This window comes from Emys orbicularis, chromosome 12, assembly GCF_028017835.1.
Source record: "Emys orbicularis isolate rEmyOrb1 chromosome 12, rEmyOrb1.hap1, whole genome shotgun sequence".
In the NCBI taxonomy this organism is placed as follows: domain Eukaryota; kingdom Metazoa; phylum Chordata; order Testudines; family Emydidae; genus Emys; species Emys orbicularis.
In genome coordinates this window covers 17,387,865-17,411,666 of record NC_088694.1, presented here as the reverse complement: position 1 = coordinate 17,411,666, position 23,802 = coordinate 17,387,865, and the positions used below count along the sequence as shown (strand labels likewise).

General features: G+C 39.3%; 1 protein-coding gene across 2 annotated transcripts in view; it reads left to right on the top strand.

Annotated features, from left to right (window-relative positions):
- Positions 1–23,298, top strand: part of STAU1 (staufen double-stranded RNA binding protein 1) — a 45,688-nt gene extending 22,390 nt beyond the window's left edge. Inside the window, exons 5-16 of one of the 2 annotated variants that reach the window (XM_065414234.1) lie at positions 207–363; positions 6,534–6,672; positions 7,438–7,603; positions 10,945–11,043; positions 12,512–12,724; positions 13,328–13,471; positions 14,435–14,581; positions 16,187–16,259; positions 17,409–17,728; positions 18,486–18,608; positions 20,202–20,287; positions 21,511–23,298. In XM_065414234.1, coding sequence (XP_065270306.1) covers positions 207–363; positions 6,534–6,672; positions 7,438–7,603; positions 10,945–11,043; positions 12,512–12,724; positions 13,328–13,471; positions 14,435–14,581; positions 16,187–16,259; positions 17,409–17,728; positions 18,486–18,608; positions 20,202–20,287; positions 21,511–21,598 — 1,755 coding nt within the window. In that variant the 3' untranslated portion in view covers positions 21,599–23,298. Of the gene's footprint in view, positions 1–206; positions 364–6,533; positions 6,673–7,437; positions 7,604–10,944; positions 11,044–12,493; positions 12,725–13,327; positions 13,472–14,434; positions 14,582–16,186; positions 16,260–17,408; positions 17,729–18,485; positions 18,609–20,201; positions 20,288–21,510 lie in introns of both variants that reach the window. The other variant, XM_065414233.1, reaches the window with a different exon arrangement.
- The last annotated feature ends 504 nt before the right edge of the window (positions 23,299–23,802 follow it).

Below are 23,802 nucleotides of genomic sequence, written 5' to 3'. Positions count from 1 at the left end.
TTTGTTAATCCCTGCATTCAGTAGCCCAGGAAACCAAAAGCGTAACTTCAGCTACTGTGTTGACAAGGCTTTATTTAAGTTGTACTTAGTAATAAATAACCTTTCTGATTGTAGCAGAAGGCATATTAAACACATAAGAGGTCCTAACAAATAATGTGAAATGGTGGTGTTGGCTATAATAAAGAACTTGCACTTCTTGTTTGTAGGTGTTTACAGTGCAGCTGACTCTTGGGGACCAGCACTGGGAAGCTGAAGGAACTAGTATTAAAAAAGCTCAACATGCGGCAGCTGCCAAAGCTTTGGAAGGGACAAAATTTCCTAAACCTACAGCTCGCCCGTCTCGTAGTGAAGGAAAGAATCCAGGTATTTGCCAGGACAGGCTCTTTAAAAATGTGTATAGGATACCCACATCTGAACTTGGTATGTATAAGTTGCTTAAGATTGTGCTTATTTGGTGATCTTGAAGTGACATTCTGTACAGTCAGTGGCAACTGTCAAAATACGTGAGATCTTCATCTTAATCTAAAGGTCACCTGTATGCAATGTGGAATTGTTCAAATGCCTCTGACCACCAGAGACTATTTTGAAGTGTAATTTGTTCCCTATGTCTAGATATGCATTGTAGTAAGTTTAAAGAAACTTCAGTTTCAATTTTACTGTTTGTATTTTGCCATCTAACACTTCAGTTAGAGTATCCTTGTAAAGATTGACTTGCCCATGGATAGATTTTTTTTTTACTGTAATAATTGAATTATGGTGAGGGTAGGTAATAAGACTTTTTGCTTGGGCAGGTAAATATCTGGTAATCCTGAAAGCCTGATTTTTTGCGGCTTCGTAAAGTGTTTTTACTTAGTTTTGTTTCTACTGACATTTCTATCAGGTACATTTTGAAGGATTTTATGAGGACTTCCAAATATAATCAAAATACATGCATAAAATTTGTAGTACTGGATGTAAAATTATTGTAGTTGGCATTTCAGTTAAAAGATTTCAAATTGCTAAGTCAGCATTTAAGTGGGACCTGTGTGTTGAAAATAAAAATGTTCTGATTTCACTAAGCTTCTCTAGTAAGAACTTTTTGTAATTGGTAAAGTGAAGCTGAATAATCTTATCTTACTTTTACTGCATGCTCTTGACTTAGCTTTATTTTCTGTATATTCTGTATCCAAGACTTTCCAGTCAGATTAATACATTTGTATAACATCTTGATACTTAACCAACAACATCAACAAAATTAGTACAGATTTTAAAACCACAATACAAAAGATAAAAAACATTCAACCCTTCTCCTAAATCACACTTTTAAAACACTCTATAAAACAATTAGAGCCCTGCACGGATACAAAATTTATATCTGTGGATATAAAGCGGATATCAGCGGAGCTGCAGTGCTGTATCAGGAACCGCAGCGGCAATAGCGGCATGTCAGACCGTCCCTTGCAGGAGTTGGCACCCAGCCCGGGCAGCTCTTCCGGCATGACTCCTCCGCCCCCAGCCCTGCCCGCTGGGGTGCGCACCAGGCTCACCAGCAGTTGTCCCTGCTCATGCTGGTGTGCACAAGTGCCTTGCATGCTCCCGGACAGGAGATGCACACCGCTGCATGGAAGGGACTCCTGCCTGGGAACATGCGAGGCACTTGCACACACCAGCATGACCAAGGACAGCTGCCAATGAGCCTGCTGGCTGCCTCAGTGGGCAGGGCTTGAGATGGTACAGCCACACCGGAGCTGCCTGGACTGGACGCTGACTCCTGCGAGCGATGGCCCGACATGCTGCTGTTGCCGCTGTGGTTCCTGGTACAGCACTGCAGCTCCACAGATCTCCGCATCCGTGGATATAAATTTTGTATCTGTGCAGGGCTCTACAAACGATAATGAAATGATAAAACTTATGAATAAGTTGTCATTTAGCCCATAAAGAAGATGAATTTCACACAGCTCTTTCCTTGTATTTGTCACTGCCTAAGCAAATAGGGCAACTGCTCATATAACCAACACGTTATCACTACATAATAAATATTCTTCTTCGAGTGTTTGTGTATTTCACTGTGGGTACACATGTGCCTGGAGCCAGAGAATTTTGAAAGCAATGTCCAGTAATCCACATATGCTTCCTTGCCCATCCCGTGCCTTTGACTGAAGAGATAAAGGGTGCAGTGGACTCTGCCTCTACAGTTCCTTCTAACCTCGTACAGTCCAGGTCAGAACCTCCAGTGTCCAAAGCTTTGGTTTATCCTTAATCTGTGAATATGTATCTCTAAATCGTTTTAGAAGTTAGAGTTTAAAGTTTTATCTGAGAGTGTTAGCGTTTTATAGTTAGCCTCCCTGACATGGGGAGCCCTCCCAACCCCCATACCCTGTTTTGCGTACTGGACTATGTGCAAGACTCCGGCTTCAAAATGTGTGTTTCCTGCCCACACTCCTCCTTGGTCAGCGATGACCACCAACGCTGCTTGTACTGCCTTGGGGAAACCCTCATCGCAGCAAGGTGTAGTATCTGCCATTCATTTCCCAGTTGTACCCGCGAAGGCCCTCAATTTTGCCTTAAGAAGCACCTCATGGAGAGGGCACCGAGACAGCAATTGGACCAGGCCAGCAAACCCACCAGACATAGTCCCAGTTGAGCAAAGTACATGCCTCCTGCCACAAGGTCTAGCTCAGGAGCGAGGGAGTCTACCCCTACAGATCCGTCATCAGGGTCTGATGGGGAGAGCAGGGAGCATTCTCATAAGCATGAGACCAAATCCTTCTAAGTGGATTTGGAGGCAAAAAAGGATTCTGCCTAGACCGAGAAAGTATCTAAGATCAGCCCAAGAGAAGTTAGGATGTCCTAAGTCTCAGGACCAGAAAGCCCACAAGTCCAAGGCTCCATTGGCACCAGATTGTCATTTGGCAGCAATGGTGCCTCCAGTATTGCCCAGCACAAACCTGGGGTGTGCTGGCACTGACGAAGAGTGATCACTGAGACCCTTGACTAGCCATGGTACCGACTTTGTCTTCCATGGCTGTGGCACAAACTGTCCCTACTGCAGCTCTGTTGGTGCGGGTGGACAGGACACCTCACTCCAGGAAAAGCCAAGTCCTGCGCTCCTCCTGAGGACATGTCTGCTCTCCCAGATCTGATGTCTCCTGCTCCATCAAGTTCCTAATTCCATTTATGAGCCAATTTTTGGGAGGAGTCTGTCTCCCATTCCATGTTTGGGTTGTGACTTCCCTCCAGCAGCACCGTGGATACTGCCATTGGATCTGGAATTGGCTTTCTCTTCCTGGGGAGATTCTGAACTGCATGATGAAGTGCTATTTCATCCTCCAAGATGTCTTCCCAGACAGGAGGCCTAGACCAGCTTGGGATCAGCCTGCACCTCATCACCTGACAAGATTCTCAAACAAGAAGTAGAATCCATCTTAGAGTGAAGAGTGATAAAGCAGGTTCCTCTTCAGTACCATGTTTTTACTGGACGTACTTCCTAGTACCCAAAAAGAAGAGCGATTGGAGACCCATTCTCAATCTTCGCCATCGTAACAGTTTTATTTGCAGACTCAAGAATCGCATGGTCACGTTGGCATCTATAATCCCATCCCTGGAAAAGGGAATGTGGCTTTCAGCTCTGGATATGAAGGATGCCTGCTTTCACATAGACATCTACCCTGCTCAAACATTTTCTCAGATTCATGGTGGGCTTCAACCACTTTCAATATGAAGTACTCCCTTTTGGCATTGCTTCTGCCCCCCAGGGTCTTTATCAAAGTATTCTCTGTAGTGGCAGCCTATATCAGACACAGCCTATATGCCAAGAAGCCTGTGCATTGACTTTGGCAATGCTGCAATTCCTCTCCTTATTGGGACTCAGTGTAAACTTTGAAAAGTCCATCACCCCAGTGCAAACTTTAGGCTTTATCAGTGCATCCTTAAATTCGATCGCAGCAAGGGCTTACCTGCCAATGGACAGGTTTCAGATTACAAATGATCTGAGGGACCAGGTCATAAGCAACCCTTGAGCACTTGTCAAGATTTCTCATTCCTTGGTCCGCTACCACTCCTACCTCTGGTCTTACAGGAGATTTGGTAGGACAGGGCATGAGTCATTCGGGGGGGGGAGGGATAGCTCAGTGGTTTGAGCATTGGCCTGCTAAACCCAGGGTTGTGAGTTCAATCCTTGAGGGGGCCATTTAGGGACCAGCAGGGGACAAAAAAACCTGACAGGGACAGTACTTGGCCCTGCTAGTGAAGGCAGGGGACTGGACTCAATGACCTTTCAAGGTCCCTTCCAGTTCTATGAGAGAGGCAAATCTCCATATATTATATTATTATTCTCATTGCCCCCAACTGGCCCAGATAGTTTTGGTTTACGAGCCTCCTGTGCATGTCATCTTGGGCACTGATCATTATTACGACATTTTTCCAATCTCCTGACCCAAGGAAACAGCAAGAGCAAGCATCCCAACACCTGTCCACTTCACCTCAGGGTGTAGTTTTTGGATGGGCATCATCCGTAGAATAATCATGTTCTGGAGAAGTACAGAGCATCTTTTCTGGTAGTAGAAAGGAGTTCACTAGAAAATGTCATCTAGCCAAGTGGAAGTGTTTTTCTGTGTGGGCACATTGACAATGTCTACCCTCAGAAGCAGTGGCTGTTCCTCTTATGTTCGATTATATTCTTTCCTTAAAGACACCAGACTTGTCTATTAGCTCCTTATGGGTCCACTTGGCAGCAGTCAGTGCATACTATCCATCTTCACAGTGTTACTCGATTATCATGCATCCACTGACTAGCAAACTCTCTGGAAAGGCATAGTTAGAACGTGTGTGTTTAAAAAAAAAAAATAGCCTACTTAATCAGATTTAAAACTTGTTCTTTCATTACTCAAACCATTAGTTTCTTGTTTCCATGTCTCTCCTATCCATGAAGGTTGCATTCCTGGTAGCCATCACCTGACCCAAGAGGGTTGGGGAACTTGGAGCACTGATGGTGGAGCTCCTTATGCTATATTCCATAGGGACAAAGTTTCATTACCCTTATGTCCTAAATTAATCCCCAAAGTAGCTTCAGAGTTTCACCTGAACCAGTCAATTCACTTACTTGTATTCTTTCCAAAACTTCATCCATCCTTAGAAGAAAGGAGGCTCCATTCCCTTTGCATTTTGGTGAGCTTTGGCCTGCAAAGGACAAAAACAATCAGTCTCCCAGACTATTTGTCACCATAGTGGAAAGAGTTCAGGGTCAGGCTATAGCCTCTCAAAGAATCTCTCAATGGATCTCAGATTGTATTTTGCTCTGTCAGATGTCTAATTTCTCCTTCCCTCCATGGGGTAAGGGCTCATTGCACAAGAGTGCAAGTGACATCTGTGGCATCACTTCAGGAAGTGCCTCTACTTGATACCTGTAAAGCAGTTCCATGGAGTTGTAGCCACACATTTGTGAAACGTTGTGCTTTGGTTCAGGACTCCTCTGATGCATGCTTCGAAATAGTGCTCCTTTGTTTGGCTCTGCCATCTGCATCTTTAACCGTCCTCTTGAGTACTGTATGTCAATCGCCCACAGTGGAATACATGTAGGGACCAGCACTCGAAAAGAAATTACCTTGTAGTAATTTGAGGTTCTTTGATGTGTAGTCCCTGTTTGTATTCTGCTACCTCCTCCCTCCTCTGCTTTGGATCATCTTTTCATTCGCAATGGAGAATGAACTGGAGAGGAGATAACTGTCTTGACCTTTTATCTCCTTGGTTGGAGGCATAAGGTGAACAAGAGTGCATGTGCGGATGAAGGGATGCTGCTTTCAAAATTCTCTGGCTCCAGACACATGGAGTGCATACATTTGCACAGTGGAACAGAGAGAGAGACCTCACATCTGGAAGAACCTCCTGTTAGTATAATGTGACTATCTTTGTCTTCTAGTTTTGGCCCAAATGCTTTGTTTCATTGGGTCCAAAATTAGAGAGCCATTTATTTCTTAAATGACAATAAAAGTTGCAAGATAATGTAGCAAATCTTCGACCTGGCCGGACCCACCTGGAGGGAAACAGTTGTGCCTCTTAATGCCATTATACGTCCCTTCCAAATAAACCAACTGCATTGTTTGGAAATGGGGAACTGTAAAGGCTCTCCTTAGCTTATTCATAATTTCCAAATATTTCTTTCCAGTCAAATTCCAAAGGTAAAATTATACAGCTGTTCGTTAATATAAAAAGGTACCTCGTGGGAAAGAAACCTGCATTTTTTGTGTGGTTTCCCATACTGTTTGTGAAAATATAAAGGAAATATCCTAACAATTTATCAGAACCTAGAAAGCTCAATTGATTGCAACAAGACTTGCCAGTCCAATAGCGGTAGTAGATTGCTCTGGGATCCATTTATGTATGTGGTAAACTTTTTGTACTTGCTTTCACTCATATTCATATTCACAAATTCAGTACTGATTATTGTGATGTGTGCACCAAGAATCTAGTCCCAACCTGTCCTGGTTTGAGAGTTTACCTGATTTTACTCTGCCTTGACACTTAGACAGCTATATTCTATATTTCTATTTATCTAGATAGTGTAACCCCCACAGTGGAGCTAAATGCTCTTTGCATGAAGCTGGGAAAGAAACCTATGTACAAACCTATTGACCCTTACACAGGGATGAGATCTACCTACAACTATAATATGAGAGGTGGTGCTTATCCTCCACGGTATGTATTACAGTTTTTCAGTTTTGTAATCAGTCCCATACTCTTTGAGTTCCTTTCTTTAATGTGCACGCATTGCTGCTGAGACTTTTAAAATAATATCTCTGAAAATAAAATGTGCTTTAAAGGGACACTCAACTTTAGCCAGTATATTATTCAGGAACTCTCCTGCCCCAAGTACCTCTGCAAGTTTGTTTTTTACAATCATATTTTCTTTAAATTTTTCTCTTTACTGTGTGGCAAAAATCCAGAGGGGGGGGGGAGGAGCTAAACAGTGAAATTGTGCAGTTGAGAACATATTTATTGTTTCACTAAATAAACTGAAAAAAATTCCTCTAAATTATAATGTTAGGTTTGAGGAAAAATAGGGAAAACATTTTTAGACATGTTTTATTCTGAAGCTGGCTGTATGCCTTTACGTATTAACTTTGGTCTAAAATACTTGAGTATAAAAATCCATTGTTCCTTGCTTAGTAATTTGTCAAGTCTATAAAAACTTAGCATAGTAAATTATCATTCTGTGCTTCAAAAGTATTAGAAATGTGTTTAACTTTTCCTTGTCTTACAGTGTAGATTTTGTAAGTTTTTTACAAATGTAATGCAAGTCCTACATTAAAGTCGTTCAGAGTTAACAGTTAATGTATTCAAATTGGATCTCTACTATAGGAGTTCATTGTTGAGCTTCAGTTGCTGGGAGACTCATTAATATATAATGTTTAACCCTAAATGTTGATTTTTAATCAGGCAAACTTGACTTTTTAATTTCAGGTACTTTTACCCATTTCCTGTTGGACCCTTACTTTATCAAGTTGAGCTCTCTATTGGAGGACAGCAGTTTCATGGGAAAGGAAGAACAAGACAGGCTGCTAAGCATGATGCAGCTGCTAAAGCACTGAAAATTCTGCAAAATGAGCCCCTGCCTGAGAAACCAGAGGTAGGAATTAACCTGAAAATGTCTGAAGTTAATTAAGGTACCTTAAAAGTTGAAATGCAGTTTTAAATATTCTTTGCTAGTTTAAAAAGAAACTGCACTTCTTGGAAGACTTAATTTTAATGGTTTAACACTTGTTGTATCTAATGGAACCACTTTTAGGACAAATAGAACTACATCTACGCAATCAGGGTTTCCCGGTATGAGGTCCTGTTCATTGCTTTGTGCTGTCATAATTCCTGTACCATTGTCACCAGAAGATTGATCTCTGATGGGTGATAGGCAGCAGGAACAGATAAACTGCTAATATTTAACTGACAGTGTGCTTGGTGCTGTACAAACCTATGGAGAGATCTCTCTCACAAGCAACTTGCAGCTTAGTTCAGACACCTTTAGTACATAGTGTCAGTATGAGTTTGACATGATGTAGGAATTTTGCCAGGAGTGTGGATATACACTGTAGAAGTTTGAAAAGGTTTAGCAGAATGGGAGATTGTTGGGAGATTAAGGAATTGGATGGAAGATGCATGAAGAGGTGTGGGTGTGTTGCTGGGGGGTGCATTTCTAGGTATGCCTTGGGGAAATTGTGTATCTGTCTTAAATGTTTATGCTTAAACTTATATATAAAGTACCCAGAGCAACAGTGTATGCTTAATATATATTTTAAAAAGAACAGATATGTGCAGGGCTTCAAAGGTGAGGAAGAAATGCTTTAACTCAATTTGGATGATGGAGAATCCAGAGTGGTTTGAACTGAGTGACATGACTGGAGATAAGAGAGATTTAAGCTATGTTTTATGTATGGACTGGAAGCAAGAAGCTAGGGGCCGGAATGAATTAGCTTGCAGTATACAAGGCCACAGATGACAACACATTGGTTTGGTTTTTAGTACTAGACTTAGAGAAATATAAATTTACCTGCAAATGTCTGCCTTAATAGATAGCATACACTAAGGCGGAATTGTTTCTGTACATTTTTCATTAATTTTGTTTTTCACTATACTGTTCATGAAGTGTCAACTGTTCTTTACATTCTTCATATGTATTTAATCATTTGAACACATCTAGACTACAAACCATAACATAGTTACCAATGAAATAAATTATGGGGTATTTCTTGGCTTGTCCTCCCTTGGCAGTTCAAAATAGGAGAAAAGTTAGTCCAATAAAGAAAAATCTGGTCCTCTTAACAAGGAAAAGTTTGTAAAGTTTCAAAATTATGAGCAGGGAATGCTTCAATGCATCTGAAACTAGAGGTTAAAACTATTATGCTAATTGATATTTTGAAACTAAAAGGGGAAGTCTCATAGACTCCTAGACTTTAAGGTCAGAAGGGACCATTATGATCATCTAGTCTGACCTCCTGCATGATGCAGGCCACAAAAGCTGACCCACCCACTCCTGGAATAATTATCTCCCTTGACTCAGCTGTTGAAGTCCTCAAATCATGATTTAAAGACTTCAAGTCGCAGAGAATCCTCCAGCAAGCGACCCCTGCCCCATGCTGCGGAGGAAGGCGAAAAACCTCCAGGGCCTCTGCCAATCTACCCTGGAGGAAAATTCCTTCCCGACCCCAAATATGGCGATCAGCAGAACCCCGAGCATGCGGGCAAGATTCTCCAGCCAGACCCGCATTGACCATTGATACTAATTACCTGCGATGGCACGTTATTGACCTATTGACTAAAATCACATTACTGAAACAGCATCAGTAGAGGTGGCACTGGTGAGCTAATTATTACACTTAAGGGGTTTGAAGTTGACCGCATTGCACTATTGTAGGGGCATGGGTTAAGACCTGAAATGGTCATTCTATGTCCTTTCCTTTCGGTTCTGTCACACCATGGTAGACTCAAAATGAGTGAATCTGAAATCAGAAAAGTGTTAAAACTTGATGTCAAATCCTTTTGACTATTGCTGTCAATCTGAAATGCCAAATGTCTTGACTACATCTTCTCCTGGGGTGCACTCCAAGAGATGAACCTTCTAGCATTAGTACTGATACTGCCTAAACAGTTGTCAGATGCTACGGCACACAGTACGTTTCTCAATTCTCTACCAGTTGTGCCATTGTGTAGACCAGGCTTTGTGAACATAGAGTACATACCCGCATGTCTGTATGTAGTTTGGACTTTGAAGGCTGGAAGCCAGCATGATGTACATAGTACTGAGAGAACCAAAAATATTGGATGTTTTTATTATGAGAAGCATGTTGAGATTTACACATCCCTCTGGAGTGTTTGTAACTCAAACACTAAGTATTAGTGAATGAGAGAGAGAAAGTAAAACTGACGGAAAACAAGTGAAAATGCTAAGTATTTTATTGTTTACTCGTATTTCTCTTGGGTTGGGAGGTAAGACCATAAATGGTGAGTAGTAAACTAGATTTCTAAATGCTTAATGTCTTAATCTAAGATGGTAGTAACTCAAGTAAGGAAACTTTTTTTAATTAGAACTGTTTTTAACCTGACAAGGCCTCTTCAGAGTATATTTATTTTCCAATTTAAAAAAACTAACCCATTTTCCATATGGTGTTATGGACAGAAGTGATTTGTAAATTGACACTATTCCTCTCCACATTGGTCCCTTCCACATCAATGCATGACAGCTCAAGCCCTAGAGTTCCTTAGTCATTGTTATTCTGCCTATCAAATTCACCTTTGTACCTTGTGCGGAACACGAGTGCAGTAAGGCCATAACAAACTTTTTGAAACAGTAATTTGTGATGTGCTCAAGATAGCATTGCTCTCCTAGTGGAAGGTGCACGATCTTAGACTCAGTCATTTGATTTTTAGGCATTTTGCGAGTGATGCATTGTACTAATTTCTTATGTTTCTCCTGTTAGAAACATCTGCAGAGCAAATGATTAAACAGAAGCACGTGGAGAACACGTTACTACCCCAGAAACTAATTAACCGTCACTCATGAGAGTCCCACACATAGAATTCAAATTTCTCCTGCCTTTCTCTCATCTGATAGTCTTACAGATGTCAAATCAGTTTATGAGACTACAGTGTTTCACAAGTCTACTTCAATTTGGACGCCAGTTCATTTAACACTTAACACTTCCAAAAATAGTTTTGTAGCTTATTGGCCTTTGTGGTGTATTTTTTTTCCTTCCTTCAGTGAGCACTTGTGAATCTTATCAGGCTTTTACATAAAGCATGTTTTTCATTAAACAAGGTTCTTAAGCTTAAGTGTCTATACTATGTCTGGTGTATTGTACATTCTCATGAAAAGTGACAGTAAAGGTTAGACAACTTAAAGGTTTATGGGTTCAATAAATTGGTTTGCTAACAATTCAATTAGTGGGATCTTTATTTAAATGCTTATGCTTCTTTTAGGTTAATGGAAAAGAATCAGATGATGAAAATCTCAATAAATCTGAAATAAGTCAAGTGTTTGAGATTGCCCTTAAAAGGAACTTGCCTGTGAATTTTGAGGTATGTTTATTTTACAAGCTCTAGAGTTATTCTTTAGAACATTAGAGTTAGAATATTAATTTAGGATACTAAGCTAAAATTACATAAAGTGGCTCTGTTTTAGACAAATACAACAGACCTTTAAAGCTTCATGTTAGTTCTGAATATGCTTTTATCTTAATGAGTTTCAAACTGATCATCCCAGATCTATATAATTTAAACAAATTCTGCCACCCCAGAATTGGCACCCTATGCTAATTACATCACATGTGAGCAGTTCTGTTGTGGGAGAGGCCCTATATCATGCTTTTTGAAAATGAATCCTGAAAGGGTCTTGCACTAAACTTTTTTTAAAATCACATCTATAGTTAGAACAATAAAAGCAGAGTTAAGAAGGGAAAGAGTTTAAAGTGTCCCTTTAAAGGCAAGTTACAGAAGCATTTGCTTATTTGTGCACTGATGTGAACAACAAACAAGGTGGGGGTTCCCATTCCATATTACCCTAATCCTCAAGAATCATCATGGGTTTACTGTTACTTAAAATTGCCCTCCTGGCTTCAAGAACTGCAGAATCTTTGGCCTCATATGCATAAACTGTCCTGCCGCTTCTCACTGTCATGGTTACCCCCTTGTCCATCTCTCTCGCAACTATTTGTTATCTTAAATGAATACCTGCCAGAGGAACATCTTGTTGCACTAAAACTTTAATGTATCATATTGTTGTGATGTGCAGAAGACCTAGTGATTCTTCACACAAACACCTGAGTTCTTATGAGATAAAATACAATTGCATATCACTGAATTGCTTTTAATCTGTTTTGAGAAACACTAGATTGATGACAGATTTGTTACATTTTCAATCCTCTGCTTGTCACACACTTGAGTTTAAATTTTTATTTATTTTTGAGCTCTTTACTGTCAATTAATATATGGGCATTTGGTGTCTTTAAAGCGTGAGTGGAAGTAGAGAATGTCTGTTCAAAGACTTAGTAAGTTGTAGGCAACAGTATCTCACATTTCTGCAATATGCTCTGTTTCTTTGAACTAAAATCACAGTAGACTCTAGACCCTAAAGAATTACTTTACTGATCAAATTATTGTAATATGAACCATTTAATGGGGTGATGTTAGTTGGGTGGAAATATACACCAAAAAAAGGCACACCGTGTTTCCTGTTGAAAGGTAAAAACAGTAAATTAAATATGATGTGAATGATGTCTGCAGCATGTAAAGTCTACTTACAGCTTGCTGTACGTAAACTTTTTCAGATATAAATATTTTAGCAAATTACGGATGGGTGGGTAATATCCATTATACTTAGTGATAATGCATTTAAACAGCCACTACCTGGATTGTTTCAGGAATGCTATTCCATGTGAGTGTTCTGCATTTGAGAGTTTTTGTGAGTGAAGTTTGCTATAACCAGTGTGCCCTACCATTTTTAATAAGTGTTTATCACGCTTTCACTCAGTTTTTCCCTCTGAAACAGGTGACAAAGGAAAGTGGTCCTCCCCATATGAAGAGCTTTGTAACCAAGGTGTTCGTTGGAGAATTTATGGGTGAAGGTGAAGGAAAGAGCAAGAAGATCTCAAAGAAAAATGCTGCAATAGCGGTCCTAGAGGAACTGAAAAAACTGCCACCTCTTCCTATGGTTGAGAAAATGAAGCCACGAATCAAAAAGAAAACAAAATCAATAGTGAAGGTAAAAAAATACTTTATGATGGACCCAAATTTAACTATTGTAAAATGTCATAGGGTGAGGGACATTCCCAAGCTGATTATAAATCACCTTTTCAAATGCTGCACCTAAACCTGCAGTCCCAAGCTGCAACTGAGATGTTAGTTAACCTGCATCCACTGTTAATGGAGCTCTGGCCTCAGTGTTGCACTAACGAGGAATTGTTAGCTTTGAGAGCAATGAGAAAACATACAGAAGAATGTTTACCCTATAAACTACTAGTTTTATCTTACTTTCAAGCTTCTAAGGGCATTGCAGTTTGTCGATTAGTTTTAGTGGTGCCACCTCCCTCAGAGACTGCACTTTCAGCACTAGTCTCCTCACATTCAAAATAAGCTGAACTTGTGACGCTTTCTGGTGGCAGGTTATCGAAGAACTAAGTTGGCTACTTCCGTTTGGCTATTGGTATTGCTCTTTGTAGTGTTTCATAAAGCAGGTTTTGGTGGTTTTTTTTAGAGAAGCTAAAGCCTAGAGTTGAATGAATGAATTGGCACACTACATTTGGGATTACTGTACTCAAATATTCACAAGTGTCAGCTTATTTCTTCAACGTTATTTCCACCTTAGCTGCAAACAAGCCCAGAATATGGCCAAGGAATGAATCCCATTAGCAGACTTGCTCAGATACAGCAGGCCAAAAAAGAGAAGGAGCCAGAGTACATGCTCATCACAGAACGTGGTCTTCCAAGGCGCAGGGAGTTTGTTATGCAGGTTTGTATATTGATTTCAGATCTCTGGTTGCCTGGCTTTGATTTTTTTTTTTTTTTTTTTTTAAGCTTAGGGTTACCAGACGTTACAACAATGATAAATGTAGTTAGCAGGATTGCACCCTTGATTCCACTGAACTCATTAGGAAATATTTCCTCTGACTCCACTGGAGCAGAATAAGGACTCAAGACAGCAAATCTCTCCTATCTTGAGTTCTGTTAAAAAGCTGGATAGGTTGCTGGAAGACTCTCTCATAACTACAACATGCTCTAGTTTTCTTTTTTTAGCAAAAATAAAACTAACATGAATAGCAAAGTGCTGCCGAATATGATAGTAGGTGCTTCATACATCCAAAATGTGGGCTTCATTGAAATATAGCTCTGAGAATCCCTTGGCTTTTTTCCACTAGTTTCCTTCTCCCATTAAAAGTGCTGTGGTCCAAAATCTCACTCTGCATTTCAAATTCCAGTAATTTGGTAGCATTTGTGATAGTAGGTATTCTACTGATTTGTGGTTGATTAACTACCATCCCTTGGTAGTTAAAGTGCTTAAATGCTTTCCAGCCCTCTGTCTTTTATGCTGAGCAAGGCAGAAAACTACAACTATGTAGAAGGATGTGAATTCTTACTGCACTTGCATTGCACCAAGAAAGCTGCATAATTCTGAACCAATTACTTTAACTTGGTGACTTGTTGAATATAAATTTCCTGGCTTGACAGAGCATTTAAGCGAATGCCAAAGTGAGATCATGAAATACAGCTGATTATTCTATTTGTATGCGGCTTTATGCTGTGGGGCTCATGATCAATTATATCAAAAGGCAAACTTGGTTAGGACAATAAATCAATTCAACTGATTCTCTGATCACTCAGACCATATTTGAGACAAATGGGCCACTAATGAGCATACACTGGTTTTACTTTTATAAGGATTTATTTGCTTTTTCTTTGTCCCTGTTTCTTCCAGGTGAAAGTTGGCATGCACACAGCTGAAGGAATGGGTACGAACAAGAAAGTGGCTAAACGCAATGCGGCTGAAAACATGCTGGAGCTTTTAGGTTTCAAAGTCCCCCAACCTCAACCCCCAAAGCCAGCACTAAAGACAGAAGAGAAGGTAACACATTTTTAAATTACTACCACTTGGTATTTCAGCAGACGTTGAGTGAAATGATGACTGGCAGGGGGCAAGAGTATATCAAGTTCATACTTCCCACTGCAGCACACTTGACAAGAGGCAGCAATGATCCAGCTACAATGTGTTGAGTGAAAGGGAGTGCCAGGTAGTACTGCCTGTTGGTATCAAAGCCCCAGTGAGTTTCTGAACAAGGGTATAATCATGGCCCTATGCACTAGCCACAGGTGCAGAGTAGTGTTGGGGTACATATAATACAGATCTTCCTGGGTCTTGACAGTACTAGATCTGCTCCTGACTTATGCAAGCATAATGTTGACGGAGGACCGTCTCTTCACTGAATGGGTCAGAACCTGTGATATTTAAAATCATTGGTCTGAGGACCTAGGCTTCAGCAGGCTTATATCAGACCTCATGATAACATTATTTTTATGTAGCTTAATAGTGGATACTGTGGGGTACTTAAAACAATTGAACAGTTTTTCCCTTGGTTGATACCTTAGCATACTTCACAATGAGGCTTGAAATTAACAAGAAATTGTTTTTCTCCCTTTGTACTCCAGTGTCATCTATGTCATTACTGCTCTAGGAACAGTGATAACTAAGGTTAAGATTTTGTCATGGTTATTTTTAGTAAAGTCACGGGCAATAAACAAAAATTCACAGAAGCCGTGACCCGTCTGTGACTTTTGCTGCTGCGACTCTATGGTTTCCCCTGCCTCCGTGGTGGCTGGGAGCTGCAGGTTCTCTTCCTTCCCCCCCCCCACTCCCCGCAAGGCTGTCCCCGGTCACTGGAACCCCGAGGCCGGCACCCTGAGGAGGCTGTCGCCTGTTACTGGAACCCTGCAGGGGGATCCTGAGGAGGCTGTCGCCTGTTGCTGGAACCCTGCTGGGGCCCCGCTGGCTGCCAGCTCCAGTCCCGCAACGCCAGGGGCTGAAGCAGAAAATGTCACGGAGGCCTCTGGAAGTCACGGATTCTGTGACATAAATGTAGCCTTAGTGATAACTAGTGTTCATTTAACTGGCTATACTTCAGTAAGCTGTTTGCATGTAGGCCCTACACAAACAATTTTGGCATTTGATTTCTTGGGTGGGAGTGGTGAACTCTTCTAAGATTTGTAAAATAGACAGGGTCAAAACTTGGCTTAATTTGAAACCGTGAATTAATGGGTAGATTTTTAACACATCCTTTCAGTTTACAATTGATACAGTACCATAATATTTCCTTTTGAGAAGGCATAGTAATCTCAGGCAACTCCTATGGCTGTGCAGTCAGCTTTAAAGATTCAGACTAAGCTTTATTATCTTCAGCCTAGGTTCACTTTAGTCCACTCAGTTGAACAGTACCAACCAAGAGTATCCAGTTCTGAGCGACAATGCTTTTCAGCGGTACTTACTAATAGACTAATGTAGTCTTGCCTACCTAGTGTGTGTATGATTCACTTAACCATGCAAGAACAAAATAAATTATGTAAAGATTAAGTTCTGGGTATGCAACTGGAATCCTTTTCTAAAGTTTTGTGACAATTGAATCACTTAGATCTTGAAATCTTTAAGGAAAAGTTATTGGTGTTTGGGTTTTTTTAGACGCCAGTAAAGAAACCAGGCGATGGAAGAAAAGTAACCTTCTTTGAACCAGGCACTGAAGAAACTTCAGCTAGTAAGTGAAATTACTGAAATTAATTCGGCCCTTTATTTTATTATGGGTGTATGTTCGCAAGACAAGTTTGTTTCTTGATTTGATTGCTGCACTTAGCCTGCTGTTTGTATGGAGTACCAGATGAGCTTTCTTTAAGGAGCTGCCTTATTGCAAATGGTTCTGGTTCTGCTAGTGAGGTCTCAAATGAATGAGCATGGATTTGTGTGAATTAGTCCTTAAAGTTTATTAATAGAGGGGGCTTGATTCTGCCCCAAGTTGCACCCATCTTCCAGCTATGAAACCTCATTTGCTTCCAAGATCATTTTCCTGGCTTGTGCTCTGACTTTGTCACCCCTTCCCTCCTCCATTTCTAGTGTTCATCCTGTAGTCCTGCCCTACTTAATTTATCTATTCTACCAGGATGCTGACCCCTGCCTTTAATCTGCCACTGTACCCACCCTTCAAATACACCCCCTCACATTCTCCCATGGCACTCCGTATTGGCCTCTGTCAGGGGATAGAGGGACAGAACTCCTGCAAAAAATCACTACCTTATCCTCTTTGAAATCTCTTCTTAAATCTAACTTCTGCCATGGTGCCTACAAATAACTATTGGTTGACAATGGTTAGGCAGGTGGTGAGCTGTGACTTCTGCTTATTGTATGACATGCTTGCTTACAAACCTCATGTGTTCTCCTCAACCTGCTGTGTCTTGTCATAACCTAGACTGTAAGCTTTCTTGGTCCAGGATTCTTTATACTGCCTGTACAGTGCTTAGCACAAAGAAGTCTGGTCATTGTGTGGTTCCCTATGCTGCTACTGTGATTCAAGTAATGTAGTAAAATAAGAGACCCTGATGTCAAAGACCACCTGGAGTCTAGCTGCAGCAATGCAGGATAGCTCAGGGCACTTAGGGATAAAGGGGCACCTTTGGCAGAAACAGCCATTGCATTGAATAATTCATTCAACACAGCATTGCAAATACTACCTGAGGTGCAGTTGCACCCTTCTGAAACAGTGGAGATGAATCAAGCCCAGTAAGTGTGACTACTTTTGGAACACAATAAAAACTTGTAGATATTTAGAGATTTATAAATTGTTATATGCATGCTGACAAGGCTCCTTTATAAATGGCTAGAATCTATTTAATATGTACCTCTGTCTCTTCAGGTAATAAAGATGATGAGTTTAGGATGCCTTATCTCAGCCATCAGCAGCTTCCTGCTGGAATTCTTCCCATGGTCCCAGAGGTTGCACAAGCTGTAGGAGCCAATCAAGGACACCACACCAAAGAGTTCAACAGGGCAGCCCCTAATCCTGCCAAGGCTACAGTAACAGCCATGATTGCTAGAGAGCTGTTATATGGTGGTACATCTCCTACTGCTGAGACCATATTGAAGAATAACAACTCATCAGGCTATGTACCCCACGGACCACTCACTAGGCCCTCTGAACAATTGGACTATCTTTCCAGTGTTCAGGGAATCCAGGTAAATGTTCAATCTGAGGTATATCTGGAAAAATATTATATAGGGTTTACCATACTAGATTAGATCATTATTTCATAAAATTCTGTCTGCCAATTGCTTCTGATTTTAAGAGTTGCCCTCAGCTTCCTATTAATATTTCTCTTCAGCTGGAAAATCTTTTGAATTTTAGAGTTTTAGTATTTGAAATATGCATTTCTTTTGATGTGTGTTCTACCTTAATTCAGTGCTACTACAAAGTCTATTTTTAAGAAATGGAATTAAGTTCCATTTTGTAAAGTATTTCCTTAATGTGAGAATATACAGCCGACCAATATTGGCTGATCCAAATTTAAGTTTCTGAAAAAGCCCTGGGTACTTTGACACTTGCTGTAGGCTACAAATTATTCATCTTCCATATTCTCTTTAATCTGAATTTACATTTCAATTACTGCATTGCATTAATACACAAAGAATTTCATGGATAAATTATATTATGAAGAATTTAAAATGGCAAGTATCAATGGTTGGAATAAAGACAGCAACGATAACTTTTATACAGCACCTTTCATCCAGGAGCTCTTAGATGTGTTCAAGAACTATTACAGGTTCAAAGTTAGGTTTCAGAATAAATGGTTTTACTAGTTTTTATAAGAATCATTGCTCAATTAGAGTGAACATGGTTTCCTGGTGAGGGCAGATACTACATAGTGGCTGGAATACATTTACTCTTTTCACAGTTCATTGACAATAACTGAAGCATTTTTCTTTTTTTCCTCAGGTGGAATACAAAGACTTTCCAAAAAATAACAAGAACGAGTTTGTATCTCTTATAAACTGTTCCTCTCAGCCACCACTGATCAGCCATGGAATTGGAAAGGATGTAGAATCTTGCCATGATATGGTATGATGACTATCACTGATATACTATCTTCTTTGGTCTGCATTGAGCAAGGGGTGCAATTGATCGTCATTTCACAGCCAATATCTATGCTGTGTAATTGTCTGGTTAATTTTTGTCTGACATGTTGCAAGCCTCAGAAGCACTTAAATTGATTTACCCTATACTGATGATGTACTTCAGATGTAGAATTGACATTTAAAATGCTAAATACATGCTCACCATTTTAGCCTATAAAAATGTACTTGCTTTCTTATCTTGCTGTGATTAGTTAGCTTACATGATCATTCAGTAAAGAAAATGTATAAAATGAACTTTCAGAACATAAATATCTATTGATATTTTATCATTGGGAACTGAAATACGCTTTTATCTGATTCTATAATATTTCTTCAGGCTAGACTTCCTGCTAGGAAGTAAACCAAGATGGAAGCAATGTCATTCCCATTAGATAGCACAAGACACTCTCAAATCTATTAGGTTTTAAAAGGAGATCTTTAACAATGGTTTTGAACAATGGTTCTTTACAAAAGGTTGAATCTCCTAGTCTGTAAACTTTGAGGGAGAGACCTCGTCTTTGTACCAGTCTGAAAAGGGCTTATATGGTTGGTAACCTGCATCTAGTCTATTACAACTTTGAAAAAGTTTGTCATTCCTGGGCTATCCAATGGTGAATTGTGTTCTAACTGACAGCCTCAGACTGTTAGCATGGCAGCTTTTTAACTCTTATATATTTTTGTGTGATTTAAATTATATTTTTTATCTTTATACTTGGATTCTTTATAGTGATTTTATAATTTAAAAAAAAAAATTCTAGAGATTTCTTTTTAACCTGACTTATGTCCTCACTTTGAAGTATTCATAGATATCTACCCATCTTGTCCAAGAATGTATATAAGATTAGGCATACAAACAGATGTAACGGGAAAAGCTGTAAATTTGGGGAAGAAACTTTGAGACCAGCCTTATGAAATAATTTTATGTGTCTTGCACATGTTCATATATTTATCTTTAATTTATGCCTATGACATAACTAACCTTTATGGTTAACATTAAACCAAAAATAATTGTTTAAAAAAAGAGAATAGTCCAAGCCTGATCCTAATCAAGTTACTGTAAAATCTTTTTCAGTTCAGCCCAGAAGATATGACCTGTTTGTCACATAGTGACAAAATACGCATAGTCTGTTAAATAGTAATCACACCATACCTATATTTGTATCGATATTTTAACCATCTGTGCCTAGTGTCAATATGGTTAGAAATAAATAATTGGTAATGACCTCTTTAATGACACAAGTAGCAGGCCAGTGGTGGTGGTCATGTTTGGCACTGTTGGATCCATTGTCCCATCCCCTAAGAACAAATGCAGTAGGAAATCCAAAACCACAGCATCCTGCTACTGTATAGTGCTACAAGATGCTCTTAGAAGTTGAAACCTTCATCCTTCCTCACTACTAACTACACTGGAGGAAAAAAAATTGACTTGGCTTTACTTTGATACCCAGTTTCAGGTTGGCCTTTAGTCCTGTTTTCCCCCAAATGAACTAAAAGAAATGACACATTAAAAACACTAAATGCTGTCTCTTTTCTTTAGGCTGCACTGAACATTTTAAAGTTGCTGTCTGAGTTGGACCAACAAAGTACAGAGATGCCACGACAAGGAAATGGACCAATGTCTGTGTGAGTGAAAGAAATTAATTCTGGCCAATATTTTTCCCTTGCAGTAAAGTAAAAGCAGCTGTGACCTTTTAAGGACAGTCTTACCTCAGGCAAATAAAATGTTGTAAGGCTGGTTGGTTTGTTTGTCTTTGGGTTTTTTGGCCAGGATAGTTAAAATATCAAACTATATCATCTTGGTAAGCGCGAGAGAGCAAGTTTTATGACTAAGCTTGGACATTTTTATTAAGAAAAAAGAAAAGTTATTGGGCTCAATACAGGGGTAATTGAGTGAAATGTCATGGCTCGTGATATATACAGGTAGTCTAACTAGATCAGGGGTCGGCAACCTTTCAGAAGTGGTGTGCCGAGTCTTCATTTATTCACTCTAATTGAAGATTTCATGTGCCAGTAATACATTTTAACATTTTTATAAGGTCTCTTTCTATAAGCTTATAAAATACACCTCTACCCCGATATAACGCGACCCGATATAACACGAATTCGGATATAATGCGGTAAAGCAGCGCTCCGGGAGAGCAGGGCTGCGCACTCGGGTGGATCAAAGCAAGTTCAATATAACGCGGTTTCACCTATAATGCGGTAAGATTTTTTGGCTCCCGAGGACAGCGTTCTATTGGGGTAGAGGTGTATAACTAAACTATTGTTGTATGTAAAGTAAATAAGGTTTTTAAAATGTTTAAGAAGCTTCATTTAAAATTAAATTAAAATGCAGAACCCCCCAGATGGGTAGCAAGGACCCGGGCAGTGTGAGTGCCACTGAAAATCAGCTCGCGTGCCGCCTATGGCACACGTGCCATAGGTTGCCTACCCCTGAACTAGATCATCTGATTGTCTCTCTTGGTCTTATGCTCCATGAATCTATTACTCTTACCCACTTGCTTTAACAAATGTTTAGTAGTTCCTTTTTTCAGAAAGTCTTCTGAATATGTAACCATAAACAGAATATCCAGGTTAGGCAGCTTACTGTCATCTAAATTGTCACCCTTATGGAACTTTAAATGAATTCCCTTTGCTGATCAAAGTAACGTTCTTTTGCAAGAAGTTTGAGCTAATTAAATTGTGGCACTGGCAGCACACTTTCTATCAATTTAGAAAAAACATTATGGTTCACGTGAATTATTTTTTCATGTGAATATAAAATCCTCTGTGTCAAGACAGTTAATTTTAGTGAAAATAGCATTACAGGAGGATCCTCTGAGTAACGTGGTGTTTCTCATTTCTAGATGTGTGAAACAAGAAATGGAAAGTGACCCTCTCCTCAAACCGGCTAACTCAAACACTTTGGGACAAACACTGGACAGCACTGCCTGAAAAGGCTTTTGACTGGACCCAAACCTGAAAGCACCAGAGAAAATCAAATGCTTCCTATTAATGTAACCTAACTGTTTTAGAGTACTACAGTCTTTCCAACCTACTGTAGTATCTAAATCATAACCGTTGCTTTTTCTTCAAAGTGATAAATTTTTAGTTTCATGATACTGTTTTGATTGAAATGACACTATAAATTTTTCATTTAAAAGTTTCTTAATTGTATCTAGAACAATAGCACAGTTTAGAAACTTTGTCTTCTGAGACTGATGTTATCTGTGAACTAACTTGGGAAGATCATATCCATGTATGTGGTTATTTTGTTTTTATTGAAATAGCAAAGTTTCATTGGAAACAAATTGTGTGCCCTCCATTTAATAATAATAAAAAAAAAAGTCAAGGACTTTGGCAAACTTAACTTAATTCTCAAAACGGTTGTATGAATTAAACATTTTAGGAATTTTAAACTTTGATTTTTTTGGTTAATTTCTAGTTTTCTTGAGGGGGATGGGGGGACTTGAATGCAACAGGAGTTTAAATAATCTCTGATCTATGTTTTAAAGATTGTGTGTGTGTATATATATATATATATAGTGGCACACAACTCACTACATTACAGGATATGATCTCAATGTAGTGCATATAAAACTGCAGATTGATTTTCCTTGAGTGCTTTATACTGTTTAATTACATCTCCATGTAGGGCTGAAAAAAATTACCTATGTTTATATATAAACTGTGTTGCTTTTGATGTTGTGTTATTGCGCACAATTCTGTGTGCAATAAGTTTTTTGCATATGGTCCAGGTAAAGCACGATAGCCTTGCAAGTTAAGTACTGCTTCAGTTCATTGTTTACGCTGGAATTTTTTCTCCCCATGGAATGTAAGTAAAACGTAGTGTTTGTCTCAAATAAATGGTAATACTAAAAAAATTTTGGTTAATTTATTCTTGTATGCCATTACTGGGGCTCCTTTTTGATAGGATTTGTAATGCTTGTGATATAGTACGGGCTGTAATGTAAAACTATGAAGTAACTGTACAATGGTTAATCAATAACCTATAAATAACTACTTTTTAGTAATGTGGAGGTTGTGACAAACTGGCTAGGTCAAGGAAATTCAAAAGTAATATGGGTACACTCTGTCTTTGGTGCCACAATGTCTAGCTTAAATACATTAATGGGAGTCTTACAAAATTATAACATGATTTTGAAAAGCAACATGGCATAGCAGGTTGAAATGATATCAATACTTAGATCTCTACTTTTAAGTTTTCTTGCTTGCTTGTAATTTGTGTCATAATCTTAGCTTTGCACAGAGTAATTTTTTGGGGGTACTACTTAAACACCCAAAACCTTCCCTCTAGCAGCAAGAATTGGCACCATAGACTGACACATAACAGTGTAACATTTGGATGTGAACTACCTTAAATGTATATTTAACTGGTACCCTGTAGCAGCTCTTCCTAAATATCTACATGCAGTATGTGAAGTAAATGTTCTTCTGAAAAGCAGTTACTGCACATGCTGTTTATTCAAAGTTAAATGTCTCGGCCATATTAAACCTTATTTTGTTCACATTATTAAGCAATTGGGCCATACTAACTGCTTACCAAATTTTTATTAAATCAAAGTTGTTTTTGATCATTATAAGTGCAAAAAGCATTGTAAAGTTTTTTTACATTTGTAGAACTAAAATGCTGTAAATTTAAAAATTAAAAAAAAAAAAGACTTGCTAGGCTGAGACTCTGTATTGCAAATTCTTACAACCAACTTAGAAATTCCCTGGAAAATCGTTTATAATGGAAAACCTGAATGATGGTGCAGGTGGTCACCATAAGTCTCTATTCGGCAGTTGGTTAACTCTCTTCTCACTAAGCTGAACAGGACAGCCAACAGTTCTGGCTGTCTTGGCTTGTGTAGCTGTTGAGGTATTACAGTGCTCCACGTGAACTTTTAACAAAACTGCATAAAAATATCAAATGTCTATACTATCAAATACCTAATCCATTCCTAGAGGCACTAGCACCATAGTTGTATGTGGTACATTAGACACAGGATAAGGTCCCTGGCCCAAGTAGCCTGGAGTCAAAGCCAGATAACAGGACATCAAATTATTGGGGCGGTGGGTGGTAGGTGGGGCCAAGAATATGCAAAAGGAGAGCTGTTTGGTTTTTTTTTCCCTTTTTTTTTTTTTTTTTCACCTGG